This window comes from Protopterus annectens, chromosome 15.part0, assembly GCF_019279795.1.
Source record: "Protopterus annectens isolate FY-2018-M chromosome 15.part0, PAN1.0, whole genome shotgun sequence".
In the NCBI taxonomy this organism is placed as follows: Eukaryota; Metazoa; Chordata; order Ceratodontiformes; family Protopteridae; genus Protopterus; species Protopterus annectens.
In genome coordinates this window covers 610,697,649-610,711,716 of record NC_056749.1, presented here as the reverse complement: position 1 = coordinate 610,711,716, position 14,068 = coordinate 610,697,649, and the positions used below count along the sequence as shown (strand labels likewise).

Sequence of the window (14,068 nt, the reverse complement as noted above, 5' to 3'; positions counted from 1 at the left end):
GGGGACAGGCTGGATGACTCCTTTTCTTAGCAGCTTTGAAACCTCGAACGCTGCTTGATCCCGCTGACTGGGTGGCACATCCGGGATTTTCCCGATAGGAAGAGGGGGGATCTTGGTGAAAGGGATGAGTTAGCCTCCGGTTATGGTTCGGAGCACCCACTGATCCTTGGTGATAGATTCCCAAGCCTGTGGGTGTTCCACAAAACACCCGACTGGCTCCGGAGATGCGCAGTCGGGCCACGTCTCAGGGACGGGGAGCGTAGGATGAACCACGAAAGGAATCGCGGTCTCCAGAGTTACGGGGGCCTCTGCCGCCTCTGGGGCGGTGTCTTCCTGAATCCCCCCCCCTTGCCTCTAGAGGGGGGATCACTCGGTGGAGTAGGGAAAGACCTTTGAGATTTCTTGAACCACATTTTCCCTCCTCTCTGGGCCTTGGGGTAAGGTCTAGAAGGAGCGGAAAAACGGGCCCCCACGGCAGTCAAGGTCTTGCCCTCCTGCTCGCACCGAGTCAGTGTGTCCTTCACCTTGGGTCCAAACAGGGAGGACCCATCAAAAGGGGCGTCGGTGAAGGAAGACTTAAAGTAGACAAAATTCAACACATTGGCTCACAAAAAAAGCACATTAACACACAAATAAGGGCAAGGGCCCTCTAACTTAAACGGGCCTTGCCCGGTAAGTATAAAAAATACCAATCACACCGAAAACTTTTCACACACACACGTAAAGCTGTTAAAACAGCTGTTTATTAAATTTGTGAAGAAAACCCTAGGTCAAAAGACCAAAAAGTATACAAAAAACCACTTAGCTCCAGCCAAGTCGAGACCACGTCTAGCTTGAAAAGCGGCAAACGAGATCTGGGGAAGCAGGCATGGTGCATTCTGGGATAAGGGGTAGCCCAGCCAATTAGAGACTTCTTTCTACTATATAGTGACCGAGTCGGAGCCGAGGGATCGGCTCCGAACCCATCAGTTATGAATGTAGGCAAGATAGGATCCCATTACATCCGGACATTTAATTCAAGCAAATATGTTAACAGATTCAATATCTTATTTAAAACATGTTTTAAATTCATGACTAGAACAAGAAGTGAGTGGTAAAAGTAGTGATAGCCATTTTAGCAAATAATTAGTTAAAAAGGCCATTTTATATCTCAAATTCATCTGTGCCTCCAAAATGAACAAATGTCTATTAGTAGCTTCACTCCTCTTCTAGAGAGAAGTGATATGTTGACTCATATTTGGGCTACCTTACATCAAAGTGTTTAAGAGTTTTTCCATTGAACAAACTGTAACAGATCAGTCACAGAGTAGGAAAGTCAGTCCTTTCTCTCTCTCCTTTGGGTTGAAAAGCATGGTGTTTTGAACTTGCAGGCTGCAAAGCAGGTAAAGGATGACCAAAGTATGTCCATATTCACTGCCAGTATTGTACATAGCACACAATGGAGATAGCCTCTTTAGTTCAGGTGCAATTTATTTACAAAGAAGAAATAAAAGGAGTTCACTTACCTGAACAAAAGCAGCACAGCCTTAGTAAATATAACTTTTATTGCTCACAGTTCACTGTAGTCCATTTTAAACATTTCTTAAATGAAAACAATTTTTCATAGATCTATGTCCTGGTAATCCACCTTAGCTCAGGCTACCTTGCAATTCTCAGGCAAATCTACAAGCAGGATGCTTGTTCTCCTGCAGTATCTACAAGTAGGCTCCTGGTATCTGATGAGTAAATCTGCACACATTTCCTGGTATTCTGTAACTCATTTTGGTCAAAATTCTACAACAGAGTACACAACTGTCATCCCTATCTAGGAGAGGCAAACATCTCTGTGGTTACAGGTTACATCCCTTCCTTTTAACAACAGCTTTTCAGGTGTTCCTTATCACTTACTCTGTTTCATGCTTTTACTATTGTATTACATCGATTATCTGTACAACTGTCAGGTTTTTCAATAATGCGCAGAATATGCAACCCATTAAAATAATATTTCTAACTTAAACAGCAACTATGCTACAACACATGCATGTGAATCTGAGCAAATACACAGCAGCTGTTAATTCTACTTAATAAATCATTGAGAAGAAAACCCAGAAGCTTCTTCTGACTTGTAAATGAATGGTCCTGACTTAATTCAAGGAAGAGGGAGAATGGAATCAATTTCTCAATAGAAAATATCACAATTTTTAAAGCATTACACAGTTTTACCTCATCCCAATTTCATTTATGGCAGCTAATCTGAAGGAGTATCTTGTAGATGGCAACAGCTCATTTAGTTTGCACTGCTTCAGGTGACCAGTATAATACTCCTTGAAAGCACCACTAATTCCCTAAAAAAAGAGAAAGAGGAACAAAGAAAAATTGAAATTGCAATGCAGAGTACTGGAAAATAAAAAATGTAATCATAAGTACGTAAAATTTATCATCCTTTGAACCTCTTAATGTACACACTATATACTACTCAAAACTGCATCCTTGCAGTTTCTGTGGTCTACTGTTAGCTGTGTGGAATACAGGGATGGAGTGGCCTAGGTGGAGGAGGAACCTGGCAAGAAGAGAAAGAAATGAAGGAGTAAGTGCATGTTTGCTTCTCTTTGGGGGGGAGTGTCTTTGGGGTCCGTGGGGTTCATCAACCATTAATGAATCTCCAGAGATAAGAGACCTAATGGAAGCTACCTGGTCACTAGTAGGGCCAGAATGCCTAGGTGGCCACATTACACACATCTGTGATGTCACAAATGCCATGCCTAAGGCATGCCCACCCCAGGTCTACTTATAATGCACAAAAAGGGAGGTTAAGTTGCATAGCCCCCCCCTAAAAAAAAACAAATAAACATGAAGGCTTCTTGTATGATGGCCTCATTTTGACTGTAGTCATAAGTTATAGGGTTAGCATAGCAAAATAGAGGGACAAAAAAATATAATGAAACAAAAAAAGAGGAAAATAAATTCATATGGCTTGTTATATTACAAGTTCAAAGCACATTTTCATTTTTGTGCTTCATTGAAGGCTTTATGTATATCTTACTGTTTTATTATATTCCATATCCAATTTCTAACAAGATACGTATCATGGCATTGTTTTGTTACTAAAACCTTTAGAAAAAAATCAGACTTCAAGAACCAGATGGAATATACAATTGTGTAAGATGGACTTACCATAACAATATATGTTCAAATGATAACTGCTGCAGTAGCCTTAGCTATACGAGTTATATCATGCTAAGGATAAAACATCTGGCCAGCTTCCAAAGCTTCAGGGCATCTTCCACACACCCAAACTAAATGGTATGCTTGAGCATAGCTGACTAAAAGATAGGTTTGGATATGAAGTCCTACAGAGCTTTCCTGTGATCAGAGAAAGGGAGGCTGAGACCTGAAAGGCCAATGCTACGAACAACAAAACATAAATATCTACACCTAGCATAAAAAATACATAAAAAAACAAGGGGGATGGTGTACTATGCTCATTATACTAATCACTACTGCAGTAGTTTTAGTTATATGAGTATATTACTGAAGCTAACTTCATCTGGAGGTGGATGCCGAAGAGTCCAGGAGCCCCTGCAGAATAACTTGATCAGGACATAGAGAAGGAATCCAGTATACAGTGCTTTGACAAAGTATGTACAGAGGACCAAGTAGCAGCTTCTAGAATATGGCTAAAATCCAACCCTTTCCAAAAAGCCATAGATGAAGCCAAGATCCTGATAGAGTGGGGCTTGACCCTGCATGGAATTGTTTTGTTATGGTGAGTATAACAAAAGGTAATAGCCTTGGACAACCATTTGGAAATTAGTCTGTTTTGACATAGGCTGCCTCTTCGTCTTACCTTCACAAAAATGAAATGAGCCAAAGATCTGAAATATTTAGTTCTGTCAAGGTAGTACCCAAGTGGTCTGTGGACCTTCAAGGTATGCAGTATCCTTCCTCCCCATTTTTAGGTTTAGCAAAGAAAACGGTGAGATGAACAGCTTGGTTTAAAGTAAACCTGGATATCATTTTAGACATAAAAGAAGGATTAGTTCTCATAGAAACCTTGCACCTACAGAAAATGAGACAGGGTTGACTCATCATAAGCTTGCAACTCTGATACTCTTCTTGCAGAGGTCAGAGCAATCAGTAAAACTGTTTTCCATGTTAAGAACCTCAAGGCATCCAGACTAGCAGGTTCAAATGGTGTAAGTGTTAGCTTCTCTAACACAAAAGTAAGATCCCAAGAAAGGGGCACTGGTTTTCTTGGAGGCTTCTAATGCAAAATCCCTTTCAAGAAGATTCTGACATGAGACTGCACTGAAAAAGGATGATTTATGGCAGATATGCTGAAATGGCAAATAAATAAACCTTGACAGATAACCTTCTAAAACCAGGGAAAGAACAGTTGTGTAAAATATTACTATAACCACAGACTTTGTTCTCTTCTGTGCTGCAGTATTCTTAACATGGGGGATTCACTGCCAAAGTGGTCACGGTGTTTCACCAGTATACAAAAGCTTAACCACTGCAAGGTACGTGGGACATTGCACGTAGGCCATAAAAGTGACGTCCGCACATACCATGCTCAGAACTGAATGCTTCAGTAAGAACACCAGCCTAAGGAACAAAGGAGATAAGCATATACCCAGGGAAAAAGACAAAAACTAAGGGGCAGGTAGAAGTGATAAAATACTGCAACATAGAAAAGAAGGACATTTATGGTTATGTTAAGGTTTTACATAACTATTCTATATCCTCCTATTCTTATGCTGCAGTATTCATAAAGTACAGCTGTGTACACTTACCACAAATGCAAATGTTCGAGTGTATTTACTGTTGCAGTCACTACATTTGGGTTAACTGCTTGCAGATAGCACTCAGTCGGCCTGATAAACAAAGTCTTGGGTCCTGTGTCGGTTGCCATCCCTTCTTCCATGACGTCAGGTCGTCAGGGGTATAAAACATGCAGCTGACGCCATTACATCTGTTTTTTCTTGTCCCAGATGTCAGGTGCCCCCCTAATGGGAAGCAATTAAATAAAAGTACAAATATATACCTCCAACAAAAAACAAATACACCAAAAAGGCTTTTAAGCATAGTAAAGGAAAGTAGAAGTATAGCCAAAAGAAGTTGGGGGCTGGAGGGAGGGTAACCAGGACTGAAACAGTGAATACACTCGAACATCTATATTTATGGTAAGTGTACACAACTGTACTATGTTCTTCATGTTTCACTGTTGCAGTCATTACATTTGGGTAGATTCCCAAAGCTATGGTTGGGAGGAGGAGGAATTTAGATAGCATTAGGGCCAGCTACAAGGCCCTGCAACACTGCAATGGCAAAGCCAGCTCTGGATTTAGAGAAAATTGGCAAATGATAATGTTTGGTGAAAGTATGTACAGAACTCCAGGTAGCAGCTTCTAGGGTGTCCCTGGCAGGGACACCTCTGAGAAAGGCTGTGGAGGTAGATGCAGCCCTGGTGGAGTGAGGTCTGATCCCCTGGCGGATAGGTTTTCTATGGTGCTTATAGCTGAAATGAATGCAATGGCTTATCCATTTAGAAAAGATTTGCTTTGAAATAGCCTTCCCATCTGCCCCTGCAGCAAAAGCCACCAGCAGTTGTTCAGATTTCCTGTGAGGTTTAGTCCTGTCCAAGTAGAATCTAAGTTGTCTGTGCACATCTAAGGAATGCAGTATCTGTTCCCCTTTATTCTGTGGATTGGGAAAGAAGGTTGGCAAATGAATGGACTGATTAAGAGCCACACTGGATACCACCTTGGGCATGAAAGATGGATTGGTTCTGAGGGACACCCTGTCCGCATGAAAGATGATGAAAGGCTCCACTGCCATAAGGGCCTGTAATTCAGATACCCTTCTAGCTGACGTGATTGCTAAAAGGAAAGCTGTTTTTCAAGAAAGAAATTTTAAGTCGGCAGTAGCAGCTGGCTCGAAAGGAGGTAGAGTGAGTTTCTCCAAGACAAAGTTAAGGTCCCAGGCTGGGGTTGGAGCTCTCCTGGGTGGTCTCAAATTTTTGGCCCCTCTGAGAAATTGTTTGAGCAGTGGATGAGAGAAGAGGGGAGGTTCTGTGTTATAATGAGCTGAAATGGCTGAGGCGTGGATTTTAATGGAGGAAAAAGACAGGCCCTTGTGAAGCAACTCAGTTAAGTATTGTACAATCTGAGGTAAATTGGGCGCTGCTGTGCTCATCCCATGAGATCGGTTCCAAGCACAGAATCTTTTCCATTTTTCAGCATAAGATTTTCTAGTACTAGGCCTCCTTGCCTCTAAAATGAAATCCATCACAGGTTTGCTGAGGGATGGTAAAGTAGAGATTAAGTAATTAGCCAGGCTGCAAGGTTCAGAGTTAGAAGCTGAAGGTGCAGAATCTGGTTCTCCTGCTGAGACAGCAGGGAAGGAGTCTGAGGCAGGTGCCATGGAGATAACCGTGACACACTGCGCAGGAGGGGGTACCAGTGTGGGCACGGCCAGTCTGGAGCAATCAAAATCATCCTTGGTTTGTCCTGTTTGATTTTTAGTAGTACTTTGGAGAGCAGAGGCAGAAGGGGAAATGCATAGACTCATAGGTTTTTCCAGCCGAAGTACAGAGCATCAGCTTTCCAGGCTTGTTTGTGGGGAGTCCTTGTGCAAAATTTGTCCAATTGGTAGTTCTGGGGAGAGGCAAACAAGTCTATATCTGGGCTCCCCCATTTGCTTATCAACATGTTGAAAATCCTTGGTTCCAGTTTCCACTCATGTGGGTTCATAAGGCTTCTGCTTAGTACGTCTGCCAGTGTATTTAATTTTCCTGGCAGGAATTGCAGCACTTATAGGTGCACTTGGTATCTCAAGGCTGTGTTCCACAATGCGATGGATAGTCTGCAGAGGGGGTAAGAATATATAACCTCCTGCTTGTTTATGTACCACATAACAGTGGTGTTATCTGTCTTTACCATTAGTTGTCCTGGAATAATGTAGTCCTTGAAGGCTGTCAGAGCATTCTGTACAGCTAACATTTCTTTTTGATTGATATGCAGGTGTATTTGACTTGGGTTCCATTTGCCCTGAATGCACTTCCCTGCCAGGTGAGCCCCCCATGCATAGTTTGATGTACCTGTTGTTAGGGTTTGGGTGGCAGGGGGTGGTGTGAAAGGTAGTCCCTTGTTTTGGTGGCACACCTCTGCCCACCAAAGGAACTCTAGGCGTAAGCAAGGTATGATAGGAATCATTGTTTCTAGGTCTTGAGAATGTTGACACCATTGGCTTTTTAGACACCACTGTAGTTTCCTCATATGCAGTCTTGCATATGGAATTAGAAGAATGCAGGAGGCCATGAACCCCAAGGCTTGCAGTATTTGTCTTGCAGATAGCAGGGTTTTTGTGGCCACTTGTTTGAAGCAGGTTGTCAAATGGATGTTTCTCTGGTGTAAGGTAAGCCATCTGGGAAGTTGTATTCAAGCTTGCTCCCAGGAATATAATTTGTTGACAGGGTACCAGGTGTGATTTCTTTACGTTTATGGTGTAACCCAGACAAGTTTGAACCCTTTGTACAAAGGCCAGATGATTCAAAAGTATGTCCTGGCTTTCTGCCTGAATTAGACAATTGTCCAGGTATGGGTATATTTGAATATTTCTTTGCCTGCAAAATTCAATAGCTGGAGCTAGGCAGTTTGTGAATACCCTGCGCACAGTAGATAAGCCAAAGGGCAGTGCAGATAACTGATAGTGCGTGTAGCCTGCTTTGAAGCGTAGGTATCTTTTGCAAGATTCCCTGATTGGGATGTGCAGGTATACTTCCTTTAAATCTAGTGTTGCCAACCAGGCATCTTTGCCTAGCACAGGAAGTAATTGGTGAAGAGTCTGCATCTTGAATTTTGGAATCTCCAAAAAGGTGTTTAGAGTAGACAGGTCCAGGATAGGATGCCATGAATTGTCTTTTCTGGGTACCAGGAAAAGTCTCGAGTAGAAACCTTGTCCCTTTTCCTCTTCTGGTACCAGTTGAATAGCCCCCTTGCTTAAGAGAGAAAGTACTTGTTTTTGGGCCTCTGCACACTGATTTGGGGGTAGGTCCGGCCACCCGCTTGCTGATGGCAATGTGTGGAAGTGAAATCTGTATCCTTGGGACACTACATTTAAAACCCATTTGTCCTGGGTAATGAGTTCCCAATTCTTTGCATGAAGAGGAATCTCCCCCCCCCCCCCAAAGGGGCAGTCAGTTGATAAGTGCTTGAAAATTTTAAAAGGAAGTAATTGAGAGCGTTTACCATGGGGGAAGTCTTATTATTCCCAGATTTGGAAGTGGAGGCCCCCCACTGCTTAGTTCTGTGTGTCACCTGGGACTGAAACCTGGGATTTTTGCTGTGTCTGGGTTTGGCTTGAGAAGACCTGGAAGGGGCTAGAAAGGACCAATTCTCAAAGGGCCAGTTCCTACTAAATCTAGGAGGCTGAACTTTTTGCATAGATTTAGCTTTATCTTCCTTCTTTTTAAGAACTTCCTCAGCCTTGTTGCCAAGGAGCATCCATCAATTTAGCTTTAACATATCCAGTTTGAGTGTATTCACTGTTGCAGTCATCACATTTGGGTTATCAGCCTGCAGGTAGCCCCCAGCCAGCCTGAATACCAGAGTCTTCAAATTTCTGCGTTGGATGCTGTCGCTTCTTCCATGACGTTAGGTCGTGAGGGGTATAAAACATGCAGCCAACACCATTACATCAGTTTTTCTTGCCCCAGATGTCAGATGCCCCCACAAATGGAAGCAATTATATGGTATGGAACACCCCCAGCAAAAAGGAAATACACATGACATAATATATGCCAAACAAGAAGGAAAGGTAAAGTCAAGAGAAGTCAGGGGGCTGGAGGGAGGGTAACCAGGACTGTAACAGTGAATACACTTGAACATCTACATTTATGGTAAGTGTACACAACTGTACTATGTCTTTTGTGTTTCACTGTTGCAGTCATCACATTTGGGTTGATTCTCAAAGCTAAAGAAGGGTGGAGGTAATTAAAGAGCATTAGGTCTAGCAATCAGGCCCTGTAAAACTGCTGTGGCAAATCCACCTCTGGATTTAGAAAAGATAGGCAGGTGGTAATGTTTGGTGAAAGTATGTACAGAGCTCCATGTAGAAGCTTCCAGGATGCCCCTGGTAGGGACTCCTCTGAGAAAATCCAGAGAGGTAGATGCAGCCCTAGTGGAATATGATCTCATCCCCTGTGGGGTAGGTTTTCCATGGTGCTTGTAGCAGAAATGGATGCAATGGGCTATCCATTTGAAATGGTTTGCTTTGAAATGGCCTTCCGCTCTGCCCCTGCAGAAATGCTAACTAGCAGCTGGTCAGGTTTTCTGAGAGGCTTAGTCCTGTCCAAATAGAATCTAAGCTGTCTGTGCATATCCAGAAAATGCAGTAGCCTTTCCCCTTTATTTTGAGGATTGGCGTAAAAAGTAGGCAAATGAATGGACTGATTTAGAGCCACACTAGACACCACCTTGGGCATAAAGGATGGATTAGTCCTGAGGGAAACCCTGTCTGCATGGAAGATAATGAAGGGTTCCACTGCCATGCGGGCCTGCAGTTCAGACACTCTTCATGCTGAAGTGATGGCTAGAAGTAAAGCTGTTTTCCAAGAAAGGAACTTCAACTGTGCTGTAGCAGCTGGTTCAAAGGGGGGAAGAGTGAGTTTTTCCAACACAAAGTTAAGGTCTCAGGCTGGAGTGGGAGCTCTTCTGGGGGGGTCTTACATTTTTGGCCCCTCTAAGGAATCGTTTTAGCAGGGGATGAGAGAAAAGGGGTGGCTCAGTATTATAATGTGCTGAAATGGCAGAGGCATGAATCTTAATCAAAGAGAAAGATAGGCCCTTGTGAAGCATTTCTGTTAAATAATCTAGAATGTGAGGTAAGCTGGGCACCATTGTGCCCATTCCCCCGAGCCTGGCTCCAGGAACAGTATCTTTTCCACTTTTCTGAATAGGATTTCCTAGTACTAGGCCTCCTTGACTCAAGAATGACATTCAGCACCTGTTTACTGAGAGTTGCCAGAGGTGAGCTTAGGGAATTAGCCAGGCTGCAAGGTTCAGGGTTTGAAGCTGAGGGTGCAGAACCTGGCCCGCCTGCTGGGACAGCAGGGAAGGGGTCTGAGGCAAGTCCTATGGTTGTAGCACTGTCAGACTGCGCAAAAGGGGGTACCAGTGCTGGCGTGGCCAGTCTGTGCAATCAGAATTGTCCTTGGCTTGTCCATGATCAGGCAGAGATTGTTCCTTTAACCAAGCATGCCTACGTATAACAGACCCAGTAACAGCTGCTCTAGAGGAAGCTTCCAAGGCATCAAAACCACATTGTAAAGTATGTATGCCCACCTGTTCAGCTGCATGCAACAGATCTTGTATGTTCTTGAATCCAGACTATTGAGGGTGCGTGCCCATCTTTTGTTTTATTTGAGACATTAGGAATTGCTGGTATTTAAGCATGTGAAATTGACAATTTAGTGCTCTCATAGCTAGAGTAGTTGAGGTGTAAACTTTCTTCCCCCACCTATCTAGTGCTCTGGTGTCCCTTTCTGAGGGTACAGGATTTTTAGCCATAGAAGCCTTAGCCCCTTTGGGACCCTGGGAGATTGTCTCTGGATCAGCAGCAGGGCTTTTGTAAAGGAATTGTCCTGTTTGATCTTTATTAGAACCTTCTAGAGGAGAGGCAGAGGGGGAAAGACATAAACTGAGAGGCTTTCCCAGGTAAAGGAGAAGGCATCCACTTCCCAGGCTTGACTGTGAAGAGTTCTGGTGCAGAAGTTGTTCAATTGGTAGTTCTGAGGGGAGGCAAACAGGTCTACCCCTGGTGTCCCCCATTTGTTCCTCAAGAGCTTGAATATTTTGGGTTCCAGTTTCCATTCGTGTGGGTCCATGAGATTACTGCATAAGTCGTCTGCCAGTGAATTTAGTTTGCCTGGCTGGAATTGAGCTTGTAGGCTCACTTGGTAGCTCAAAGCTGTGTTCCACAGAGCCATGGCTAGTCTGCAGAGTGGGTAGGAATGGGTCCCCCCCCTGCTTGTTTATGTACCACATAACTGTGGTGTTGTCTGTCTTTACCAATAGTTGCCCTGGAAGAATAAGGTCTTTGAAGGCTGTCAGATCATTCTGTACAGCTAACATTTCTTTTTGATTGATATGCAGGTGCATCTGTATTGGGTTCCATTTACCCTGAATGCACTGCCCTGCCATGTGAGCCCCCCCATGCATAGTCTGATGCGTCTGTTGTTAGGGTTTGGACGGCAGGGGGTAGAGTGAAAGGGAGTCCCTTGTTGTGGTAGCAGGACTCTGTCCACCAAAGGAACTCTGCCTTTAGACATGGAATGACAGGAAAAAGAAGTTATGTCCTAACCATAGCGTTCAATGTTTTTAGTCCATCCCTCCCTTCATTCTTACTCTTGGGATTGGAGCCGAACCTCGGCTCTGACTTGGCCATACTGTACCTCAAAAACGTCTTGTTGGCTCGTGGCTAGGAGGTATCCCATCATGCATCACTACTATTCCCCAGATCTTGTTTGCTGCAAGGACAAAATACAGAAACAAAGAACAAACCAAATTGAAAGGACTAACAAAAAACAGTAAGCACTCTACCCCCAGGTCCTCAAGGAGGGGGCAGGAGGGAGGGTTCATAAGAATGAAGGGCGAGATGGACTACAAACATTGAATGTTATGGTAAGGACATAACGTCTTTATGTTCTGTAGTCCTAACTCGCCTTCATTCTTACTCTTGGGACAGCATCCATAGCACCTTCAACTTGGGTGGCTCACTGGAAAATGCTCCTGAGTACTGTGGAACCAAAGGAAGACCTGTTCCTATAAGCCATATCCAATTTGTAATGAGTAATGAATGTGTGAGGTGAAGCCCATGTTACTGCAGCACAAATGTTGTCTATTGGGATTCTAGCCTGAAAGGCTACTGAGGTAGACACAGACCTGGTAGAAAAAGCTTTTACCTTGAAAAGAAGATCTTCAACACAGAAGGAATAGATAAATGAAATGCAACTGGAAATCCAGTGAGATAGTGTGACTTTAAAAACTGGAAGGCCCCTCCTAGAGTCTGAAAAGGAGACAAACAACTGATCTGACCTTCTGAAACCTTTAGTTCTGTCCAGATAAAAAAACAATTGTCTATGCACATCCAATTGGTGGAATTTACATTCTGCCTTGTTAGAAAACTTAGGGAAGAACACAGGCAACTCAACAGACTGATTAATGTTGGCTTGAAAAGAAAAGTACAGTTTTGTACCTACCATAAATGTAGATGTTCGAGTGTACACCCTGCTCCAGTCATCACACTTGGGTTATCCTGCCATCAGGCGGTCCCACAGTCGGCCCGAATTCCAAAGTCTTGGTCTGGCGTCGGTTGCTGTTGCTTCTTCACTGACGTCAGAGCGCCAGGGGTATATCAGAGGCATCCGACGCCATTTTCTTCAGTTTTTCTTGCCCCAGATGTCAGGTGCCCCTAATAGGCAATATATATATATATATATACATATATATATATATATATATATATATATATACATATACATATATATATATATATATATATATATATATATATATATACATATACATATAGCTATATGGAAAAAATAAAACAAAACCCTTAGGCACAAGCAAATACACCACAGAGGTAGTATAGAATAGAGTGGTAGAGATAAGTTCAGCTAGTTCAGAGGGGATGGAGGGAGGGTAACCTGGACTGCAGCAGGGTATACACTCGAACATCTACATTTATGGTAGGTACAAAACTGTACTATGTTCATCGTGTTATCCTGCTGCAGTCATCACACTTGGGTAGAATCCCAAAGCTAAGGATGGGAGGTGGAGTCAAACAGGGTTAGAGGAGGCTAGAAGGCCCTGCAAAACTGCAGTGGTGAAGCCAGCTCTAGTCTTAGAGTAAAGTGGTAAGTGGTACTGTTTGGTGAAGGTGTGTACTGAACTCCAAGTTGCAGCTTCCAGAATATCCTTGGTTGGCACCCCCCTGAGGAAGGCTGTAGATGTAGCTGCTGCCCTGGTAGAGTGGGGCCTTATGGTAGCAGGAACTGGTTTTCCATGGTGGGTGTAGCAAAAATGTATGCAATGTCCTATCCATTTGGAAATGGTTTGTTTTGAAATAGCCTTTCCTTGTGATGCTGTAGCATAGGATACAAAAAGTTGGTCAGATTTTCTGAAAACCTTAGTTTTATCCAAGTAGTAACGTAGCTGCCTGTGAATGTCCAAGGAATGCAGGAGTCTTTCTCCTTTGTTCTGTGGATTTGGAAAGAAGGTGGGTAAATGGATGGTTTGATTTAGAGCCACACTGGATACCACCTTAGGCATAAAGGAGGGGTTAGTTCGTAGAGAAACTCTGTCTTGATGAAAAATGAGGAAAGGCTCTACTGCCATTTGTGCCTGAAGCTCTGAAACTCTTCTAGCTGAAGTGATTGCTAGCAGCAGGGCAGTCTTCCATGATGTACATTTTAAGTCTGCTGAGAAAGCTGGCTCAAAAGGAGGTAGCGTGAGTTTTTCCAGAACAAAGTTGGGGTCTCAAGTAGGTGTTGGTGCTCTCCTGGGAGGCCTAAAGTTCTTGGCCCCTCTGAGAAACGACCTTAAGAGTGGATGTGAAAATAAGGGAGGATCCGTGTTGTAGTGAGCAGAAATGGCTGAGGCGCAGATTTTAATAGATGAAAAAGAAAGCCCTTTGTGTAACATCTCAGTTAGATATTGCAGAATCTGAGGTATGTCAGGCTGAAGGGTATTTTGGCCTTTAGCTTGGTTCCAGGCGCAAAACCTTTTCCATTTGTCTGAGTAGGCTTTCCTGGTGCTGGGCCTCCTGGCCTCCAGAATAACTTCCATAACAGCTTGTGAGAGAGGAGCTGGCTGGTTGCTTAGGTGATTTGCCATGAAGACAAGTTTAAGGTTTTGAGCTGGCTGTGTAGAATCTGATTGTCTTGCTGTGTGAGCAGGTGGGTAATTTGTGGTAGAATCCATGGTAGACCCCGGGCCATATTCCTTAATAGTGGGTAGCAGTGCTGGCGTGGCCAGTCTGGGGCAATGAGTATCATTCGGGGTCTCTCCAGCCTGACTTTCAG

The 14,068-nt window shown here is 43.6% G+C and overlaps 1 protein-coding gene across 1 annotated transcript in view; it reads right to left on the bottom strand.

Annotated features, from left to right (window-relative positions):
* The window catches only part of LOC122789953 (fibronectin type-III domain-containing protein 3A-like), a 1,322,139-nt gene that overhangs the window by 581,700 nt on the left and 726,371 nt on the right, over positions 1–14,068 (bottom strand). The window contains exon 12 of the mRNA XM_044057452.1: positions 2,203–2,324. Within this exon, the coding sequence (XP_043913387.1) occupies positions 2,203–2,324 (122 nt within the window). The remainder of the gene's footprint in view (positions 1–2,202; positions 2,325–14,068) is intronic.